At 40.4% G+C, this 20,221-nt stretch overlaps 1 protein-coding gene across 2 annotated transcripts in view; it reads right to left on the reverse strand.

The window, feature by feature from the left end:
* Positions 1-4,166: 4,166 nt before the first annotated feature.
* Positions 4,167-20,221, reverse strand: part of LOC141476719 (uncharacterized) — a 46,023-nt gene continuing 29,968 nt past the window's right edge. The window contains exons 9-13 of one of the 2 annotated variants that reach the window (XM_074165525.1): positions 16,660-16,894; positions 16,418-16,593; positions 10,519-10,605; positions 9,548-9,683; positions 5,923-6,416 (exon numbers count right to left, since the gene is read on the reverse strand). In XM_074165525.1, coding sequence (XP_074021626.1) covers positions 6,264-6,416; positions 9,548-9,683; positions 10,519-10,605; positions 16,418-16,593; positions 16,660-16,894 — 787 coding nt within the window. In that variant the 3' untranslated portion in view covers positions 5,923-6,263. Of the gene's footprint in view, positions 6,417-9,547; positions 9,684-10,518; positions 10,606-16,417; positions 16,895-20,221 lie in introns of both variants that reach the window. The other variant, XM_074165524.1, reaches the window with a different exon arrangement.

Raw genomic sequence — 20,221 nt, forward strand, 5'->3', positions numbered from 1 at the left:
ACTGATACCGTCACGGGTTGGTTTTCTGATTCAGCTGCTGTGCCTGGCACCAGGATTTCAGTAGCTGCAGTGCCTGCCGATCTGGTTTCCCTCTCTTTCCCCTGAGGGGGCTGCATAATATTGAGCAATGCTTGGTAGATACTGGCCAGGGCCCAGCACAATGCAGTGAGTTGTGCCTCTCTGGAATAGCCACAGCATTTTCCTTTCAAATATTCTATCACTTTATCAGGGTCCTGTAGTTATTTGGGGGTGAAGTCCAGACCATTGAAGGCGAGAAGTTCTCTAGATACCTGCCCATGTTCTCCCACATGCCATGCCACCCATGACTATCCAGCCTTGGGGCAGATCTCTGGGTGGTAGTTTTAAATAGTTGCTTAACCCTAAACAAGACCTGGAACACATTCAGGAGACCTAGCAATAGGACCAGGCTGGCTTGATCATCCCAAGGATATTCAAAATTCTCAAATTTTGCCCAAAAGAGAAAAGGGTGGAGAAAGAGCTGGGGAAAGTATCCCCCCATTTCCCCCATAGATTGGGTGTGATTCTGAGACACAGCACCTGAGGTACGGGCAGGACAGCAATGCTGCATAAACACCCCAACATAACTGCCTAAACAGTGATGATATCGTATTATAAACTGATATTACACAGGACAGCAAAATGATAATTGATCCCTCTTCCAGAGGTGATAAACAGCATCGCAGGGAGTACATAGAACATATAAGAATTTACATAACAGCCATGAGAATAAACAAAGCAACATCATGACTAGCAACTATTTAACTAATATAATAAATGCATGTAACAAATTTGTTTTAGCACGCTCTGGTTGGATCTGTCGTTATCTCAACCCTTTGAGCCCCACGTTAGGCGCCAAAAAGGGCTGTCGTGCTTTAGCCTCAGCCAGCAATAAAGAACCACACAGCCACACTCTCATCCACACACACACCTATTGGGGCGAATCAGAAGAAAAAGGCAAAACTCATGCATTGAGTCAAAGGCAGTTTAACAGAACAGCAAAGGGAAGAGGAAGACAACAATAATACTGATAATAATATGATAATACAATAATAATACTGAACGTACAAACATGATTACTGTACCACCACACTCCCCCAACCAGGGAAGGCCCAACCCACTCCAAGCAGCAACATCCTGCTCCCTCCCCAGGCCAGCTCCCAGACTATAGACTGGGCATGGTATCACATGGTATGGAATACCCATGTCCCTGTGCCAGATCCTTGGGAAATTAACCCTATCCCCACCAGAACCATGACAACATTTCATGCAGATCGACACATTTGCTTTGAACTTCAAAATCCAGTAATCTGAATCAACCCTTTAAAATATTAAAGATTTTCTTTAGGCTCTATCTTTAAAAAGAAATGTAAGATTTATAGAGAAAAAAACCACAAAAACCAAAGAGAAGCATGGAGTTTTCCCCAGGTCTGAAACTGCAGCAGCACGCTTATGGAAAGACTAATACTAATACTCATGTCTGACCGTTTTAAGAAGACATGTAGACAGACAAGCCACGTACACAAAAAAAAGTTTGATTTAAAAAGACTGTCACTTTTTTTAGTCATTTTTTAATCACTACTCTAAAAATATACTCTCTTTATTTCTATTTCCTGCTTTAGTGAGTAATTATTTGGCACTAGATTAACAGAAAAAATGCAACTAATAAAAAAATCCCTGTAAGCTGAATCTTTCCAGAAGAGAATATATAAACAGCTAACAACTCATTTTTGCTGTGTGTCTTCCTGTATTAATCTCAACAATCATAAAACTGCCATGACAATTTTTTTTTAAATTTTTTTTTGCCCTCTTGGATAGTAAAAGTTCATGGTTTCAGAAAACGTGAAAACTGAAGTTCATAGCTTCTCAACTGTAGTATTTACTTAAACAATACAAAATCTAAGTTAGAGCTGTGCCTCCTCAAACTAGGAGGAAAGTAGCTGCCTCCACATATTGTCAGACAAGTTTATTAAACTGTTTTATACTGAAGAGAGTACAGAAGAAAATCCCATACTAACATGCTCAGATCCTGCAATAGGACTTACCTACAGATGAAGCATTCTTGAATTTGAAATAAAAATAAATACAGCATGCAGAGGCATTTTTGAGAAGTTTAGTTTTAAACACAATTGAAAGTGTATTTCTTTTATATAGTGCTTTTAGTTTTCAATATTATTTTAATTACACTTTTCAACATATAAAAATAAACCTAAGGTACAGGCTGAAAATGTTTTCTTTCTGTTTATATATTAGCAAACCAAATAAAGTTTTAGATTCTCTTTAGGTAATAACACTAACAGTATCTACAAATTTCAACTGTCCACACTCCATTCTCTGGTGAAAAACTACATCTCTCTGAACTGAGCGCCTACTGACTTACATTATTTTAGCCATTTGTGTCACTAAGTCCAATTCTCACTTTTAAAATTATGACAACACCAAACCAATAATCTATTGCTATAAAACTGAAAGTGTCACCAAGTGGCAGATGGGACCTGTAATACGCCCCAATTTGCAATACTTTGTTGGTTCAGATTTCACGTCTTTAAAATTATTTGGTTTACCATTATAATGCAATTTTCAAATTAACAAAAAAAAGTTCATTAAAAACTAACAAAACAACAGTGATGCAGAGATGCTTCAGACCTAAAAGTAGAAGATACACACATCACTATGGCATTACTGCTTGCAACAGTCATACATATAAATGAAAAAAAATAACTGGTCACAGTAACAAGGACAAGTATGCAGTATACAAGAATTTGTATAATACAAAGCAGCCTTTACTCATTATCTCTTCCTTAGACCAAAAGAAAAATCACAGACATACCTAAATCTAAAAACTATTACAAAATACCAGTTCAAGCTAAGGGCAACACAGATAAGCTACCATGTAAACAATAGATTTGCAGGGTTTCAAATTAATTTCAGGTATTTCCTTAGATGTAACTGGGCTGGAGAACACTAGCAAGCAATGACAAGCATACTTCAGACTGCAGAATGTACCTTCTTAGCAGCAGAGTAAATACACTCAAAGGATCAGCTCATTTCAGAATCCAAGCTGTATGTAGGTTACCACTGTTAGCCAGCTAATTTAAAGCTAGTTCAGATGTATCTATCTGAAATCGCAATCAAAGAAATTAGCAGGTGACTAATGAGTAGGCAGAACCCATGTCTCACCTATTTCTCAGGCACTATTCAGATGTTTTTTTTCCTCCCCCTCTTAGTTCTAATTCTGAAAAACAAGATTTCCCCCACCACTACCACCATGCTCCTACCAGTGTTTGCTAACAAAATTTCATCCCTCACATCTGGGTTTACCAGATAGCCACCTCTATTTTGAGCTTGGAATCCTGCTTCATCCACCAGCAGGTGTCTTCTGCTACCTTCCTCTTAAAATCCAAAGAAAAATCCTATCTGTTTTCCAGAAACACCATTGTAAAATAACTGTGATCACTAATCAAAGCGTCTACATAAGTGCTTTACATGGTCTTAGCAAAATGGCACCATATCATCACTTTTCTGAGCAATTACGAGTCACGACATTTATCAAATAAAGGCTGATTCAAACGAAATTACATTTAAAACAATACAGCTATTATGAACTACACTTTTCTCTAAACCTCCACTCAATTTCTTCTCATTTATAAAGTGCAAAACCGAACAACTTGATGTGGCAGCACAGCATGCAAACTTATTAACGATGAAGGCAATGAATTTCCAGTGGAAGATGTACACATTTAACGGATGATGCACACAATCCTGGCAGAGCAAGCAGGAACTTCATTCCTGTGCTAAGCTACTGGTTTAAAAATGAGCAACCCTCTGCAGAGATAAGTTATATCTATTCTGTAAAATGCCTAACTACTTCACAGATCTGCACAGTATTTACAAAGCAAAACCAGAAAATACAGCATTTGTAAGAAAACATGACTTGGGGTGGGGAGAAAATTTATGTGTTTGGTGGATTTTCTTTTTGTTTGAATCTCAGATACACTGCAAGAATTCTAATTTCTCCCGAAGGAGAAACTTAGCTGTTCAAAGATATAAATAATACATGTATATTTTCACTTGTATCCACATTTCAAATCAAAGAAGCTACCTGAATAAGACCAGATCAACCAAGAGTATGCAACAGCAGAAACTTCCCTCTAAAATACTTAATTTTATTAGTGAAATGGTACCAAAGATAACAAGTATACAAAGAATCTCTTTGCTCTATGCTACTTGCACATCATAAATAAGACAACTATTGTTGCAAGACACAATCCTTCACAGTATTTCTATAAGCCTACAGATTTGTCATTCTTTTATCAAATAAGCTGCTTACCAGTCAACAGCATGTGGCTTAAACATCACAAAAATTACTGTCTATACTTTACATGGTAAAGCATTTTCTATAGTCTTAAATGTACACAGTAACATAAAATCCTATTAAAAAAAAAGTGATTAAGCAGCTTCACAATCAAATTGGGCTTCATTACCTTAGGAACTGGGCAATTTTTTCATTCCCTGTAATTCACTTTTCCTTTTCCTTTTGGTAAGAATTAACCATGCAAATTGAAAGCAAATAGCTAATATGTTTTTAAGTTTTTTTAAACTAAAAGAAATATCTCTTCCCCATGAGGTAAGGCAATTAAGTCATTTGATTGTATTAAGTTGTATTATAAATAATCTACTTGATTTTAGGTATAAATTTTAAAGGTATGACTTTTAAGAAATCTCACAATGATGAAACTGATTAAATTAGTTCAGAGTGCACAAGCCATATTTTACCTTGACAAAAATATTTGCTTTGTCATTCTCTTCTTACTTGCTTTCTCTTTAAAGAATGTAAAAGGAATATCTACCATATAACTCCTGTGTAAATTAGAACTTTTTTTTCCAAAATTATTTATCCCCTCAGCTTTGCATACGATTCCTTTTATATCACCCAACAGGTATCAATGATGATGATGGAGAGGTAACAATTAAGGCCATCCAAATGTAGATTAAATGTCTAAAGGGCTGTCTTTGATGAAGGTCAGAAAATGCTTTGTATTCAGCTACTACTTTTGTACAGTGGTGGTCCCCAAAATGCATCTTTGCTTTCACCTATAAATCTCTTCTAAAAATAAAAAAGTAAAACTAGAGTTTTAGTATTTTAACAAGTGAATCAAACAATCATTCTGACAAATCGCTTGCATTCTTGTCTACAGTATGGTGGTGGCAAAACAGCAATAGAGATCATGTAAGACTTAGCTGAAAATGAGTAATAGGACATTATACATTTCTAGAAAATACCACATTATTTTAAGAAGGCACTAGAGCTTCTGCTCCCATATTTTTTTTAACAAATAAGAAAAAAATTATTTTCATAATGGCACCTATACTATTTGCAGCTGAACAGACACACTGCAGTACGGCTCAAAACAAAGCTGTAAGTTCTAATAATACCATACAGATGTGCTCACTTCTGGAAGGACAAAAATAAACAACAAAACAACCCCAAAATAACCCAGTAAGCTAACCTATTATCTATAACATGGCAATGTTCCTTTTAGGAACAGAAATGTAGCATGCATTGTTCAAATACTTTAAAAGAAATATTCATTTTAGTGATAGCAGTAAGAAATTGTTTGAAATAAACCCCAAGGATCTCAAGCAGTGAGCAAATGAAAAACAAACTAGTCAGTGGGCATTTAACATAAGAACCATAAAACTGTGTTTATGGTTAAAACACCTTTTTCTATAATTTTCATTTACAACAAAAGAAAGTGTGTATATTTATGCACCATTTCCAAGCAAATCAAACAGTACACATTGAAATTTTTGTGAATTTTTAACCCACAAATTAAAACAATACAAAATTCATCAACGAGCAGTATTTTAAACAACCTTCAATGCATATCTTCAGCTTTTTTTGGATAGTACAGGTTTACATCTTTCAGTTTCAACTTATTTGTAACAGCTCATGACAAAACTTAACATAAATTATTTTACAAATAAGTACAGCCATCATGGAAATGCATGGATTTTCAGAGATTAATAGTTCTGATGGCATCTGCCTTTTCATGGTATAATTACTGGTCCGTGCTCTCTTGCTTTACAGCAAGAAATCAACAAAGCTATCACAAGAACTGGAAGAGCTATTAGTACTATCACTATGTTCAGGTTGATTGCTTTGACATTTTCTTCCTCATTCTGGGAAATAAAAAGCTTTGAATTTCATTCCTTATCGTTGAGTCAGAGGTCCATTCTTTGCTTTAAACCTCTTCCATTTTAACTGAGAGGTTTTCATCATTTGGTTGACAGTTCCCATTCTGTTGTAGTTTGACTTCATCTGTCCTTTGTGTATCAATATTGCCTACTTCCTTGTCAGTTTCTGAATTCAGATTCTCTTTAGTGTGATCTTTGTCCTACCAAAGATAAAATTATTTTTAAAAAAATAAAATAAAAATCATACTCTTAGCATTACAGGATATGTCTTCCAATCAACTCCTAGTATTTTGATTGTCTCAATTTTTATACGCCTATCTTGTCTCAGCAATTTTCAGAATAGATGTGTCAGCTTTTTTTTTTTTTAAATTGGCTGAAGTTAGGCACTCATAACAATCTGTCACCCAAGAAATCATTGTCATAAAGTCACCAGTCTTTATCATCAATATTCAGGTAAAACAGAACAAGCAGCATCATGGGACCTACAAGAAACAGCTCCAGAAATTTAGACTTCACCATATTTTCTAAATAAAACAGGATTACAATTTTTCTTCCATATTTTTTGTCAGGCCACTGAAATACTAAGAGAGTTCTTGGGTAAGACAAATACACAAGCACATAGACAGAGTCACCTACATCAGCTGTTTTATAACAGTTGAATAATTCTGAGTACCACAACCTACTCTTTAAAGGCATGCTGCTTTTCAAATTCTAAGATTAAACAATTTGAAGATGTTTCTTTTCTTAATCACACCACCTTCTATTTTGCAAGGGAAAAATCCCATACTACTCTTCTGCAAATCTTCAACTTCACTCCTGCAGAATCCAATATGAAGCCCAGGACCAAAGCAACCAGGGAGAGGCTGAACTGCAGAGTGAAAGTTTATTAAAAATCTTTTCAACTTGACAGCCTGTGCTGGCTTTGGCTGGGATACAGGAAATTTTCTCCATAGTGGCTAGTATGAGGCTATATTTTGGATTTGTGCTGGAAACAGTGTTGATAACACAGGGCTGTTTAAGTTATTGCTGGGCAGTGCTTACACAGAGTCAAGGCCTTTTCTGCTTCTCACACCACCCCACCAGCGAGTAGGCTGGGGTGCATAAGAAGTTGGGAGGGGACACAGCTGGGACAGCTGACCCCAACTGACCAAAGGGATATTCCATACCATATGATGGCATGCTCAGCAATAAAAAGTTGGGGGAAGAAGGAGGAAGGGGGGGGACGACACACACACACAGAGTTATGGTGTTCGTCTTCCCAAGTAACCATTACGCACGATGGATCCCTACTTTCCCGGAGATGGCTAAAATCTGCCTGCCGATGGGAATCATAGAATTGTTTGGATTGGAAAAGGACCTTTAAAGGTCATCTAGTCCAACCCTCCTGCAATGAGCAGGGACATCTTAAACTAGATAAGGTTGCTCAGAGCCCCGTCCAACCTGATCTTGGATGTTTCCAAGGATGGGGCATCCACAATTTCTCTGGGCAACCTGTTCCAGTGTCACACCACCCTCACAGTAAAGAATATCTTCCTTATATCTAGTCTGAATCTACTCTCTCTTAGTTTAAAGCCATTACCCCCTTGTCCTATTTCTACAGGCCCTGTTAAAAAGTTTGTCCCCATCTTTCTAATAAGCCCCCCTTAAGTACTGAAAAGCCATAATAAAGTCTCCCCAGAGCCTTTTCTCTGCTTCAACAGGTCCATGTCTTTCTTGTGCTGAGGGCTCCAGAGCTGGACACAGTACTCCAGGTGGGGTCTCACCAGAGCAGAGTAGAGGGGCAGAATCATCCTCCCTTGACCTGCTGGCCGCACTTCTTTTGATGCAGCCCAGGATATGGTTGGCCTTCTGGACTGTGAGCGCACGTTTTCAGCTCATGTGCAGCTTTTCATCTACCAGTACCCTCAAGCCCTTATCAGCAGGGCTGCTCTCAATCCCTTCATCCCCCCCAGCCTGTAGTGATACCGGGGGTTGCCACAACCCAGGTGCAGGACCTTGCACTCGGCCTTGTTGAACCTCATGAGGTTCACACAGGCCCACTTCTCAAGCTTGTCCAGGTCCCTCTGGATGGCATCCCGTCCCTCAGGCATGTCGTGTCCACCGCATCACACGTCATCTGCAAACTTGCTAAGGGTGCACTCGATCCCACTGTCTTTGTCATTGATGAAGATACTGAACAGTACTGGTCCCAGTATGAACCCCCAAGGGACACCACTTGTCACCAATCTCCATCTGGACATTGAGCTGTTGACCGCTACACTCTGGATATGACCATCCAACCAATTCCTCATCCACCAAACTGTCCACCCATCAAATCCATATCTCTCCAATTTAGAGAGAAGGATGTTGTGGGGGACCATGTCAAAAGCCTTACAGAAGTCCAGAGAGACAACATCCATAGCTCTTCCCTTGTCCACTGATGGAGTCACTCCATCACAGAAGGCCACTAGGTTGGTCAGGCAGGACTTGCCCTTGGTGAAGCCATGGCTGGCTGTCTCGAATCACCTCCCTGTCCTCCATGTGCCTTAGCATAGCTTCTAGGAGGATCTGTTCCATGATCTTCCCAGGCACAGAGGTGAGGCTGACAGGTCGGTAGTTCCCAGGGTCCTCCTTTCTACCCTTTTTAAAAATGGGTGCAGTGTTTCCCTTTTTCCAGTTGCTGGGGACATGACTTTTCAGATAACATGGAGAGTGGCTTGGCAACTACATCAGCCAATTCCTTCAGGACTCTAGGATGCATCAGGTCCCATAGACTTCTGTATGTTCAGGTTCCTCAGTAGTGAATGAATTCCCTGTTTTGCTTTACCTATTAAACTATCTTTATCTCAACCCATGAGTTTTCTCACTTTTACTCTTCCGATTCTCTCCTCCATCCCACTGTGGGAGATTGAGCAAGCGTGCAGCTGTGTGGTGCTTAGTTGGTGGCTGGGGTTAAGCCACAACACAGCCAAACTAACCTTGAACCCTGCTTCTCAGTTATGCAATCTGCTTCCTGCCTGCTCATACAGATAGGCAGGCAGCCAACTCCTAACACATGGCACCGAACAAAAAAGAGAGCAAAACAAAGTGCTTCCGTAACCTATTTACACAAGCTCCTATAGGTCCAGTAAAGTTCAAACACACAGACTTCTCAAACTGGCCTACTAACATCAACTGGAAAATGTCTTTCATGTCTCTGACTGCCAAAAGCTAAACCCAAGTGGCAATAATTTGGTAAGGAAAACAGGGGAAAAAGAAGGGTGAGGAAAAGAAAGAAAAAAAGGGAAAGAATTCCAATAATTGTTCCACTTGCAACACTCCACTCTACTTATCACTTGGTCATACAGCTTACCTTCAAAGTACTGATGATTTTGTCAGATCTCTCCTTTCCTTCTTTTTCTTTACTACTTTTTTTCTTGGAGGTAGAGTGTTCCCTTTCTCTTCTTTCATTATTTGTATCCTTTTCTCTTTTTTTTTCTTTCTTGTTTCTGTTTAAGAAAATTTTTTCTCAAATCAGAATTTGATCCAACAGCAACAAATGTACTACCAATGCATACATTGAGTGTACTGTACAGTAAATTGCACAGTACAGTAACCAAGAATGTTGGTATCCTGGTTTGCTTTCCTTCAGAAAGGTTCGGTCACCTTCAAACCATTTAACTGCAAACTAAACTCTCACCTGGGGGGTTTCCAACAAAACCAACCCACAAACCAACCAAAAAAAACCCCCAAAAAACCTACACCAACACAAACACCCAAAACATAACAAAAATCCCTTCAAAAAGGGTATTTTTTGACTGAAGAGAGCTAAAGAATGCATAGAATGCATGCATTCAGTGTACAAGGCATTTGCAAAGAGAAAACCAAATTAATCTGTATCCGATAAAGGGTTTTTATTGATTTGAAGCAAATTTGCATTGTTAACATTTAAAACTCCAATTGAAAAGGATACCAAAGATCAAATCCATGAAGGGTTTTTTTTGTTTTGTTTTCAATTAGAACTGAATCATACTGACCAACTGAAATTATCTGAGATGACTAGTGAAAAGATAGTAAATCAATGAAAATACTTCCCAAATTGTTTTCAATATATGTATCTGCATCCACTTTTGAGCATTCTGTTTATTGAAAAGCATATCTTTTCCTTAGAAAAGAAAGTGATTGAAGAGCTTCTTGCACAACGAAAAAAAACATTCCAGAAGAAACACAAATTGAGTTAGCTCCTTTTGTAACACTGATCTCTATATCACATTTCAATTTAACAAAAATACTGTAACTTTTTCCTCCTTTACTGCTCATTAACTTTTACGTTTACAAACTGACCTTCTCGGAGAAGGAGTTTGTGAAGACTTTCTTTTTGTTGTTTTAGGAGATTTGGAGGGACTTCTACTCTTCCTTTTACGCCTTTCTCTGGAGGACCAAGAAATTCAAGATCACCAAAGAAGAAAACTAATAAACTCAGGAACTGCATAAAAACAGAAAGCTCTTAAAATCATCTGACACAACCAAGCAAATATCCCTCAATTTAACATTATATATCACCAATATTATATGAACTGCACAAAGAAAAAAAATAAATTCATGTTTCAGTTTCATGGGAAAGGGAAGAATGGGAATAGGAAAAAAAGTTGTGCCCTTTCAGATTTTAGTTTTATGTTTATCCTCACATGCTTGTAACTTGTACCTGATAACAATGGAAACACACTGAATTCACTAATCATATATTAAGTAAGAGTTTCTTCAGTGAGGAAAAGAATTCCAATTTAATGAAAAGCCACATTAAGACAAAAGGCATATCTTGAGCAATACAAACTTCAAAAATTAACATTACAAGCTTAAGATCACTGGAATTTCAGTTCAGTGTGACTGAAGTTTAATTCCTAAATACATGAGCTAGCATTCCTATTGTTTTAGAAGCAAACAGTGAAAAGTGAAGCTCAAAGCTGTTCAAAATCAAAATGAATAAGTTAATATCTATTGTTTTCCTAGCAGTCCATGCTCAGCAAACCTATGTATCATTCTATAAGGCACTGAAGAGCTCTTAGTATTTCACAATCTGTTTTACACAGATGTATGGAATTTCCTGAAGTTGCTGTTATGGAGTCTGATCTCAAATAGAACCGAACATTAAATAACTGGTTGCAAACATACCAAGGCACATGTTAAAATAAAGTAAAAACTGAGCAAGTAAAGCTTAATTAAATGTAAACATAGAACCTATCTCTGTCAAAATAAAATTACTCTTTCCTATCACCTCTTCATAGAGCAGGAAAAGCAGACAGGAAGAACCATCAAAGAAAAACAGGGAAGTTAAAAACTAATTGATGGGGCACTTTAAGATACAGCACAAAAGCTACACTTATGCATACCAGCTTTTGCAATTCACACCCAATTTCTTTAATATTTAGAAAGGCCAAGAAAACAACAGTTATTAGATAAATTACAAAAGGATATATTAAGATATACCTAGTATCACTATCTGGATTCAAACTCTGACAATATCATCCATCTAGCCTGACCTCCTGAAGCTGCACAGAACATAAGTTCATAACTATTTTGTTCAGCAAGCTCTTAAGTTTGATTTGATCTTTGGTAAACAAAGATATGAAGTGGCCTCAAAATCATGGGGAAAAAAAACCAAACCACAATCACTGATCAGCTGTTCACTGGTTAACATGGACCTCATTTTGAACATCCTCACATTTATCATCACCTTTTTTCAAATGAGGACATTGGAAATGAATATATTATTCTGACAATGCTCTCACTTGATCTACATTGAGTACATTCCCACTTTATTTCGCTTTCCTGCATGCATATCTGTGAGCAACCAAGTAAGTGCCCTAGTAATTGTGTTCAAACTGTTTATTCATGAAATCTAATTTTTAGTTTCTGCTTTTCATATTTCAAGTTGAAGGACTACAGCTGTGTCTGACAGCATTCATACCTCTACATTCCATTTGTCTATACAGTGATTTTTGTACACCTGTTTTTATTAACACTCTTAAGCAACACTAATAAAGCAAAATTTAAGAAAAAGAAGTTTGAAAACTGTGATAGTGATCCTGTGTCTCTAAATCATACACAGAACTAACATTCTTTTCTCAAAGGAAAAATCCCACAGGCTCATGACTAGAGGCATCTTCCTGTTGATTTAAATAAAGGTCACTAGGAATGGCTCCGAGATTTGCCTTGGACCAATACAGAGTCTAGCACTGCTAGAATCTTTTAATTCTAAGACAGACAGAAGCTTTGGGGCAGAGAGATTTCTCAATACCTGTCTCCAACTAGCAGTACTTGGAAGAATGGTGACAGTATGAACTAACTTCCTGGAAAGAGAGGTAGCTTTCAGCATCTTCATATTCTGTTTGCCCCTAATTAAGACACAAATTTTGTTTTTGACCCTGATGGAACCTGAGTTTTGCTAATGCCAGCATAAATTGCCAGTGGAATATATGGGGTCCCTCTGCCTTCTTTAGGGTTAAAAAAAAAAAAAAAGAAAAAAAAAAAAAGGAAAAAATTTAAGAAAAAGTCCCAAACAAACAATATTTAATGGGTAAGACTAACTGGACTTGATATTACCAGCTTCAGGTTGGGCCATTATGGGGTTATGAAGGAAGATACCACTTCAGCCATCAAGAGGTAGGGATTTTGTTCAGAGGAGACATATCTCCTTTGCTAGCCTATAGATGTCTCTTGGAAAAGGAGCCTGATTCTCCTCTTCCTCTGGTCTGTGTCTCTTCCTTCAGCTAGGAATCAAAAAAGCCATCCAATTTCTAGTACCTGCATGCTGTTTGTCAGTGAAGCAAGGTGAGCTGCCACCTAGTTATTAGAAGGTCCTATATGTTCTATTCCACCTCCATCTCTTCTCCAAAAAGAAGACTAGAAGACTATTTGTCCAATATTTTACACTCTTCAGAAAAAGGACCTGCATCTTCAAAAACAGTCTCAACTCAATGCTGCAGTGTAAATCCAGACAGTTGAAATGCCAGGTTGTTGGATAATCTTCTCCTGAACTGTTTGTAACCATTTCAATTAGGCAAAGTCAATCACCAAAGTAAATGCACACCCCTAAATACAAGCTAATGGGGACTTGGTACCCTAACCTATTGATAAATACTTTTCAGAATAACAGAATTACTGAGGTTGGAAGAGCCCTCTGGAGACCACCTAGTCCAGACCCCCACCCTCCCAAACAGGATCAACTAGAGCAGGTTACTTAGGGCCATGTCCAGTCAGGTTTTTAATATCTCCAAGGATGGAGACTCCACAATGTCTCTGGGCAACTGGTTCCAGTTTGCCCAGAAAACACACAATTTAAACATTAGAAAAAAACACCTTTCATTTCCCATATTTCGATATATGCCCATTGCCTCTTGCCCTGTCACTGGCCATCACTGAGAAGAGCTGGGCTCCATCTTCTTCACACTCTCCCATCAGGTGTTCAACACGCACTGATAAGATACCCCCTCAGCCTTCTCTTGTCCAGGCTAAACAATCCCAGCCCTCTCAGACTCTCCTTGTATGATGGATACATATAAAAAACAATGTAGTTCTCTCATCCTCCATCTTCAGATAGAACATTGTGCCTGTTTAATGGCATCTGTACAAAAAATTCATTTCATATCAAAGTGGGGCTTTGTACTGTGAGTCCATTAGAAGAGATGCACTAAATTTCACTAGAATTCTAGAATTCTCAGCCCAAGTACATGACATATGAGACTTCTGTGACGCTTTCTTAAATAGTAGAATGCTTAAAGGGAAGTATAACTGTTGCAAACTAGAGTATGAATTTTTTTAACACCCAGCTAACTACACTTGCTATTTGACATTAGGGTCTTCCACCAAGGCTCTTACATAAGCTACACATTACTGTATTGGGTTTGCGTGGCAAGGTTTTGGTAGCACGGGGGCTATAGGGGTGGCTTCTGTGAGAAGCTGCTAGAAGCTTCCCCTATGCCCAATAGAGCCAGTGTCAGCCAGCTCCAAGACAGACCTGCCACTGGCCAAGGCCAAGCCAATCAGCAACAGTGGTAGCACCTCTGTGATAACATGTTTAAGAAGGGGGGGGGAGAAAAACCAAACTGCTGTGCAACAGCAGCAGCCGGAGAGAGGAGAGAATATATGAGAGAGAAACTCTGCAGACACCAAGGTCAGTGAAGAAGGAGGGGGAGGAGGTGCTCCAGGCACCAGAGCAGAGCCTCCCCTGCAGCCCATGATGAAGACCAGGGTGAGGCAGGCTGTCCCCCTGCTGCCCACGGAGGTCCACAGTGGAACAGATGTCCACCTGCAGCCCACGGAGGACACCACACCAGAGCAGGTAGATGCCTAAAGGAGGCTGTTACTCCATAGACAGCTTGTGCTGGAGCAGGCTCCTCACAAGACCCGTGAACCCGTGGAGAGAGGAGCCCATGCTAGAGCAGGTTTGCTGGCAGGATTTGTGACCCCGTGGGGGATCCACACTGAAGCAGTCTGTTCCTGAAGGACTTCACCCTGTGGAAAGGACCCACATTGGAGAAGGTAGTGGAGGACTGTCTCCTGTGGAAGGGACCCCACACAGGAGCAGGGGAAGAGTGTGAGGAGGAAGGAGTGGCAGAGACAACGTGTGATGAACTGACCGCAACCCCCATTCCCCATCCACCTGTGCTGTTCAGGGGAAGGAGGTAGAGAAAACTGGGAGTGAAGCTGATACCAGGAAAAAGGGGGGGGGGGGAAGGTGTTTTAAGGTTTGGTTTTATTTCTCATTTGATTTGCGTTCAATTCAACTCATTTCTCTGATTTAATTGGGAATAAATTAATTTCCCTGAATTGAGCCTGTTTTGTCTGTGATGGTAATTGGTGAGTGATCTCCCTATCCTTATCTCAACCCACAATCCTTTTGTCATATTTTTTCTCTTCCCTGTCCAATTGAGGAGGAGGAATGATAGAGCAGCTTGGTGGGCACCTGGTGTCCAGCCAAGGTCAACCCACCACAAGTACTTACCTAATTCAACACTACTGAGGTATACAGGCAGAAAATGTTATTTTCAAAGCTGACAGAGCTCTGCAGGTATTCAACCCGTGAAATAATGTTAACAATGCATTAAAATAGGAAGCTGCATATGCTTAAAGAAGCCACAGTATTTTGCCCATAAACCTCCAAAACAACATGGACATTTCATATAACCCAAACAGAATGTTCAGAAACCATTATGGCCTTTTCTGCATTATATGAACCGTGAACTCCTGAATTTTGAGGGTTATGGAAATTTTGCTTTTGTCCAGAGAACTGATTATAACACATGTAGAACTTTTCCCAATTCATTCAGCATTTCATTCTCTCAAGGTAACTGATAAAATTTGGTATCTAAATTTGACACATGAGATTACTGAACTCTGTAATCGCTGAGGTATTCTGAAAGGACTTTTTCCACAAAAGCTTCTGAACTTAAGTTAGCTGCAACGCTTTTAGAATATGCCAGAGTTAGTCTTACTTACAGAGCTTATACTCAATCTCACAGCCTCCTTCTGCTGTACTGAATTTATCCAGACTTCCACCCAGTTTACCCTTCCTCAGAGGCAAAAACAACAGCTAGATTAACCTTGACTGCTTTCCTGTCTACTATCAGCATGGTTAAGGAATGTTAATTTTTACTTGTATCTGGCCATCTAACCAGCTGAACAACTGAAATACATTCACTTTCTGAACTGCTAGCCAGCCAAGTGACATGCTTGTTTCCTGCCATTCAGCCATCCAGATGGGAGAATTCATTGCTTGCCATCCTTAAGGTGGCCAAGTGGCAAATACTACCACCCAACTGTTAGTAAGTCCAACAAATTGCTCTACAGACAAACACTGTACAGTATGTAAGTAACCAAGGAACTATGTAACAGTGACTCAAACTTTCATCAGGCCAAAGATGATATTTGATGTCCCTCTGTCATAACTTTTGGATGGCTCCAACACAGAGAAATGGCATAAGAACCATCTACTTACTGTCCTCAAGGACTATACTATACCAGCTGCCCAACAATAAACTATTTTATATCAAGCAGATATAGCTCTATTACAGAGCTCCTTGTAATAGATTTTACTTTATAGGGAAATCTACAAAACAGAAAGAGTACAAATTTAATTAGGAAGTGATATGGTGATATTGATGCATAGAAATTAGGATGCGCATTTTTCATGGTGCATCACTGTACTGACAAGTCCAAAAAAGCATGAAAATTCTAAACAAACCTGCTGGAGCTACGAGATCTTCTTGAAGAGCTATAGCTTCTTGGGAGTGTTCTGGATCTCTTCTCTTTCTTCTTTTTATCATCTCTCTCTCTTTCTCGTTCCTTCTTCTTATCCTCATCTTTTTCCTTTTCTTTGTCCTTTTCTTTGTCCCCTCTGTCCTTATCTCCCTCCTTATCCTTAATCTTCTCTCTTTCCTTCTCCCCCTCTTTCTCAACACCATCATTTTCCTTGTTCTGGTCTACCTCTTCCCTGTCTTTTTCCTTATCTTTATCCTTGTCCCTGTCTCTATCCCTATCCTTGTCTCTGACTCTCTCTCTGTTTCGCTCTTTCTCTCTCTCCTGGTCCTTCTCCTTATCCCTGTTTCTCTCTTTATCTCGCTCTCTTTCCCTTTCTTTGTCTCTGTCCCAGTCTCTCTCTTTCTCCTTTTCTTTGGCCTTGTCTTTTTCCTTGACCTTTTCTTTGTCTCTTTTCTTGTCCCTGTGAAAAGCCAAACACAAATCCATTAATTCATCTTTGAGCTTTCCAATAAAAATTACAACTAACTCTTTAGTATACATTAATTGCTCAAGAGAAAATATGTGTTTCTGTTGAAAAATAGTAATTATTCAAATTTCAATTTTCCACCCCTGTTCACCACGAGGAAGAGGTTACATAGCTAGGAAAAAATTGGAAACCAAATGGGGGGGGGGGGCAGGCAAAAAATCAAATCAAACTGTGATCTTCAAAGTGATAGTATTACACTCTGAAATAATATGCCTTTTTACAGGCATTACGTTACTATACGTACATACATACATACATCTACATTACTAAACATACATACATTTTCTACATTTTGTCAGGAGTGAGACAAACTCTACAATTTGTAAATCCATTCTTTACTAAAAGTGTGTACATGTAAAATGGACTGCAGAATAACCACCCCCACGTTAATAATGACAGCTGACTGGACAGAAGTCTTTATTCTACAGTATTCTCTCACATAAATATCCTGGAACTGCTTGGAAGTACAACATCAGTTAATACACAGAAACAAAAAAACAGGGATAAAGTTTCACCAAATTCCCTCAAAAGGCAAATGTAAGGTCAAAACTCAACCAAGACAATTCAATCATCTGTAACATCATTAGAAATTTGAAAATTATTGAAAAAAAAAGGTAAGACAGCAAAACCAGAAGCAAGGTAACAGAATAAGTCAGCTTCTTTGGAATAGGCAGAATGATACATGTTCATAAAAACAGTGAGGAAAATTCCAATGGATGCTCTAGTAGTCAAGCCAAATAAAAATTTATTAGATCACAACTTTGGCTGGAAGATTACATTTACAGATGGGGGTGTTGCTTAACTATCAGCTGAACACGAGCCAGCAGTGTGCCCAGGTGGCCAAGGCGGCCAACAGCATCCTGGCCTGTATCAGGAACAGTGTGGTGAGTAGGACTCGGGAGGTGATCGTCCCCCTGTACTGGGCACTGGTGAGGCCCCACCTCGAGGGCTGTGTCCAGTTTTGCGCCCCTCACCACAAAAAAAGACATTGAGATGCTGGAGCGAGTCCAGAGAAGGGCAACGGAGCTGGTGAGGGGTCTGGAGAATAAGTCTTATGAGGAGCAGCTGAGGGAGCTGGGGGTGTTCAGCCTGGAGAAAAGGAGGCTGAGGGGAGACCTTCTCGCTCTCTACAACTACGGAATCATGGAATTGTCAGAGCTGGAAGGGACCTCTAGAGATCATCTAGTCCAACTCCCCTGCCAAAGCAGGGTTGCCCAGAGCACATCGCTCAGGACTGCATCCAGGCGGGTCTTGAAAATCTCCAGAGAAGGGGACTCCACAACCTCCCTGGGCAGCCTGTTCCAGGGCTCTGGCACCCTCACCAGAAAGAAGTTTCTCCTCATATTTGAATGGAACTTCCCATGTTCCAGCTTGTGCCCGTTGCCCCTCATCCTGTCACTGGGAACCACTGAAAAGAGTCTGGCTCCACCCTCCTTCAACCCACCCTTTAGGTACCTGTAAACATAGATAAGGTCTCCCCTCAGCCTTCTCTTCTCCAGGCTAAAGAGCCCCAGCTCTTTGAGCCTTTCCTCGTAAGGGAGATGCTCCAATCCCTTAATCATCTTAGTTGCCCTTCGCTGGACTCTCTCCAGCAGTTCCCTGTCTCTCTTGAACTGGGGAGCCCAGAACTGGATGCAGTATTCCAGTTGTGGCCTCACCAGTGCAGAGTAGAGGGGGAGAATGACCTCCCTCCACCTACTGGCCACACTCTTCCCTACGCAGCCCAGGATCCCACTGGCCCTCTTGGCAACAAGGGCACATTGCTGGCTCATGGATAGTTTGCTATCCACCAGGACACCCAGACCCTTCTCCTCAGTAGTGCTTTCCAGCAGGTCCACCCCTAACCTATATTGGTGCCTGGGGTTCTTCCTCCCCAGGTGCAGGACTCTACGCTTGCCCTTGTTGAACCTCATTAGGTTCTTCTCTGCCCAGCTCTTCAGCCTGTCCAGGTCACGCTGCATGGCGGCACAGCCCTCTGGAGTGTCGGCCAGCCCTCCCAGTTTGGTATCATCAGCAAACTCGCTGAGGATACACTCTGTCCCCTCGTCCAGGTCATTGATGAATATGTTGAACAGGACTGGGCCGAGCATTGACCCCTGGGGGACACCACTGGTTACAGGCCTCCAACTTGACCCTGCTCCATTAATTACAACCCCCTGAGTTCTGTCACACAGCCAGCTCTCAATCCACCTCACTGCCCCCTCATCTAGCCCACACTTCCTTAATTTCCTAATGAGGATGTTATGGGAGACAGTGTCAAAAGCCTTGCTGAAGTCAAGGTAGATGACATCTGCTGCTCTCCCCTCATCCAGCCATCCAGTTATAACGTCATAGAAGGCTATCAGATTGGTCAAGCATGATTTACCCTTGGTAAATCCGTGTTGACCGCTTCCAATAACTTCTTGATCTTCAATGTGTTTGGAGATGACATCCAGAACGAGTCGCTCCATTATTTTCCCAGGGACGGAGGTGAGACTAATTGGCCTGTAGTTCCCAGGGTCCTCCTTCTTGCCCTTTTTGTAGACTGGAGTGATGTTTGCCTTCCTCCAGTCCTCAGGCACTTCTCCTGTTCTCCATGACCTTTCAAAGATGATGGAGAGGGCCCCAGCAATAACATCTGCCAGTTCTCTCAGCACTTGTGGGTGCATCCTATCAGGGCCCATGGACTTATGGATGTCTAGTTTGGCCAAGTGGTCTCTAACCCAGTCCTCCCCAACAGAGGGAAAGTCTTCCTCTCTCCAGACCTTCCCCCTTGTCTCCAGGGTCTGGGATTCATGAGGGACAGTTTTAGCAGTGAAGACCGAAGCAAAGAAGGCATTCAGCAACTCCGCCTTCTCTGTGTCTTCCACCACCAAGGCACCCACCTCATTCTTCAGTGGGCCTACATTTTCCCTAGCCTTCCTTTTTTTATTGATATACTGAAAAAAACTCTTCTTGTTATCTTTAACCATAGTGGCCAAGTTAAGTTCTGCTTGAGCTTTGGTCCTTCTAACTTTCCCCCTGCATAGCTTCACTACATCTTGATATTGCTCATAAGTAACCAACCCCCTTTTCCAGAGATCGTAGACTTTCCTTTTCTCCCTGAGGTCCAGCCAAAGCCCTCTGTTTAGCCAGGCCGGTCTTCATCCCTGTCAGCTCGTTTTACGGGACCTGGGGATGGCCTTCTCCTGTGCTTTTGAGAGTTCCTCCTTGAAGTATGACCAGCCTTCCTGGGCACCTATGCCCTTCAGGACTGTCTCCCAAGGGACACTCTCAACCATG

Source organism: Numenius arquata, chromosome W (genome assembly GCF_964106895.1).
Source record: "Numenius arquata chromosome W, bNumArq3.hap1.1, whole genome shotgun sequence".
Lineage (NCBI taxonomy): Eukaryota > Metazoa > Chordata > Aves > Charadriiformes > Scolopacidae > Numenius > Numenius arquata.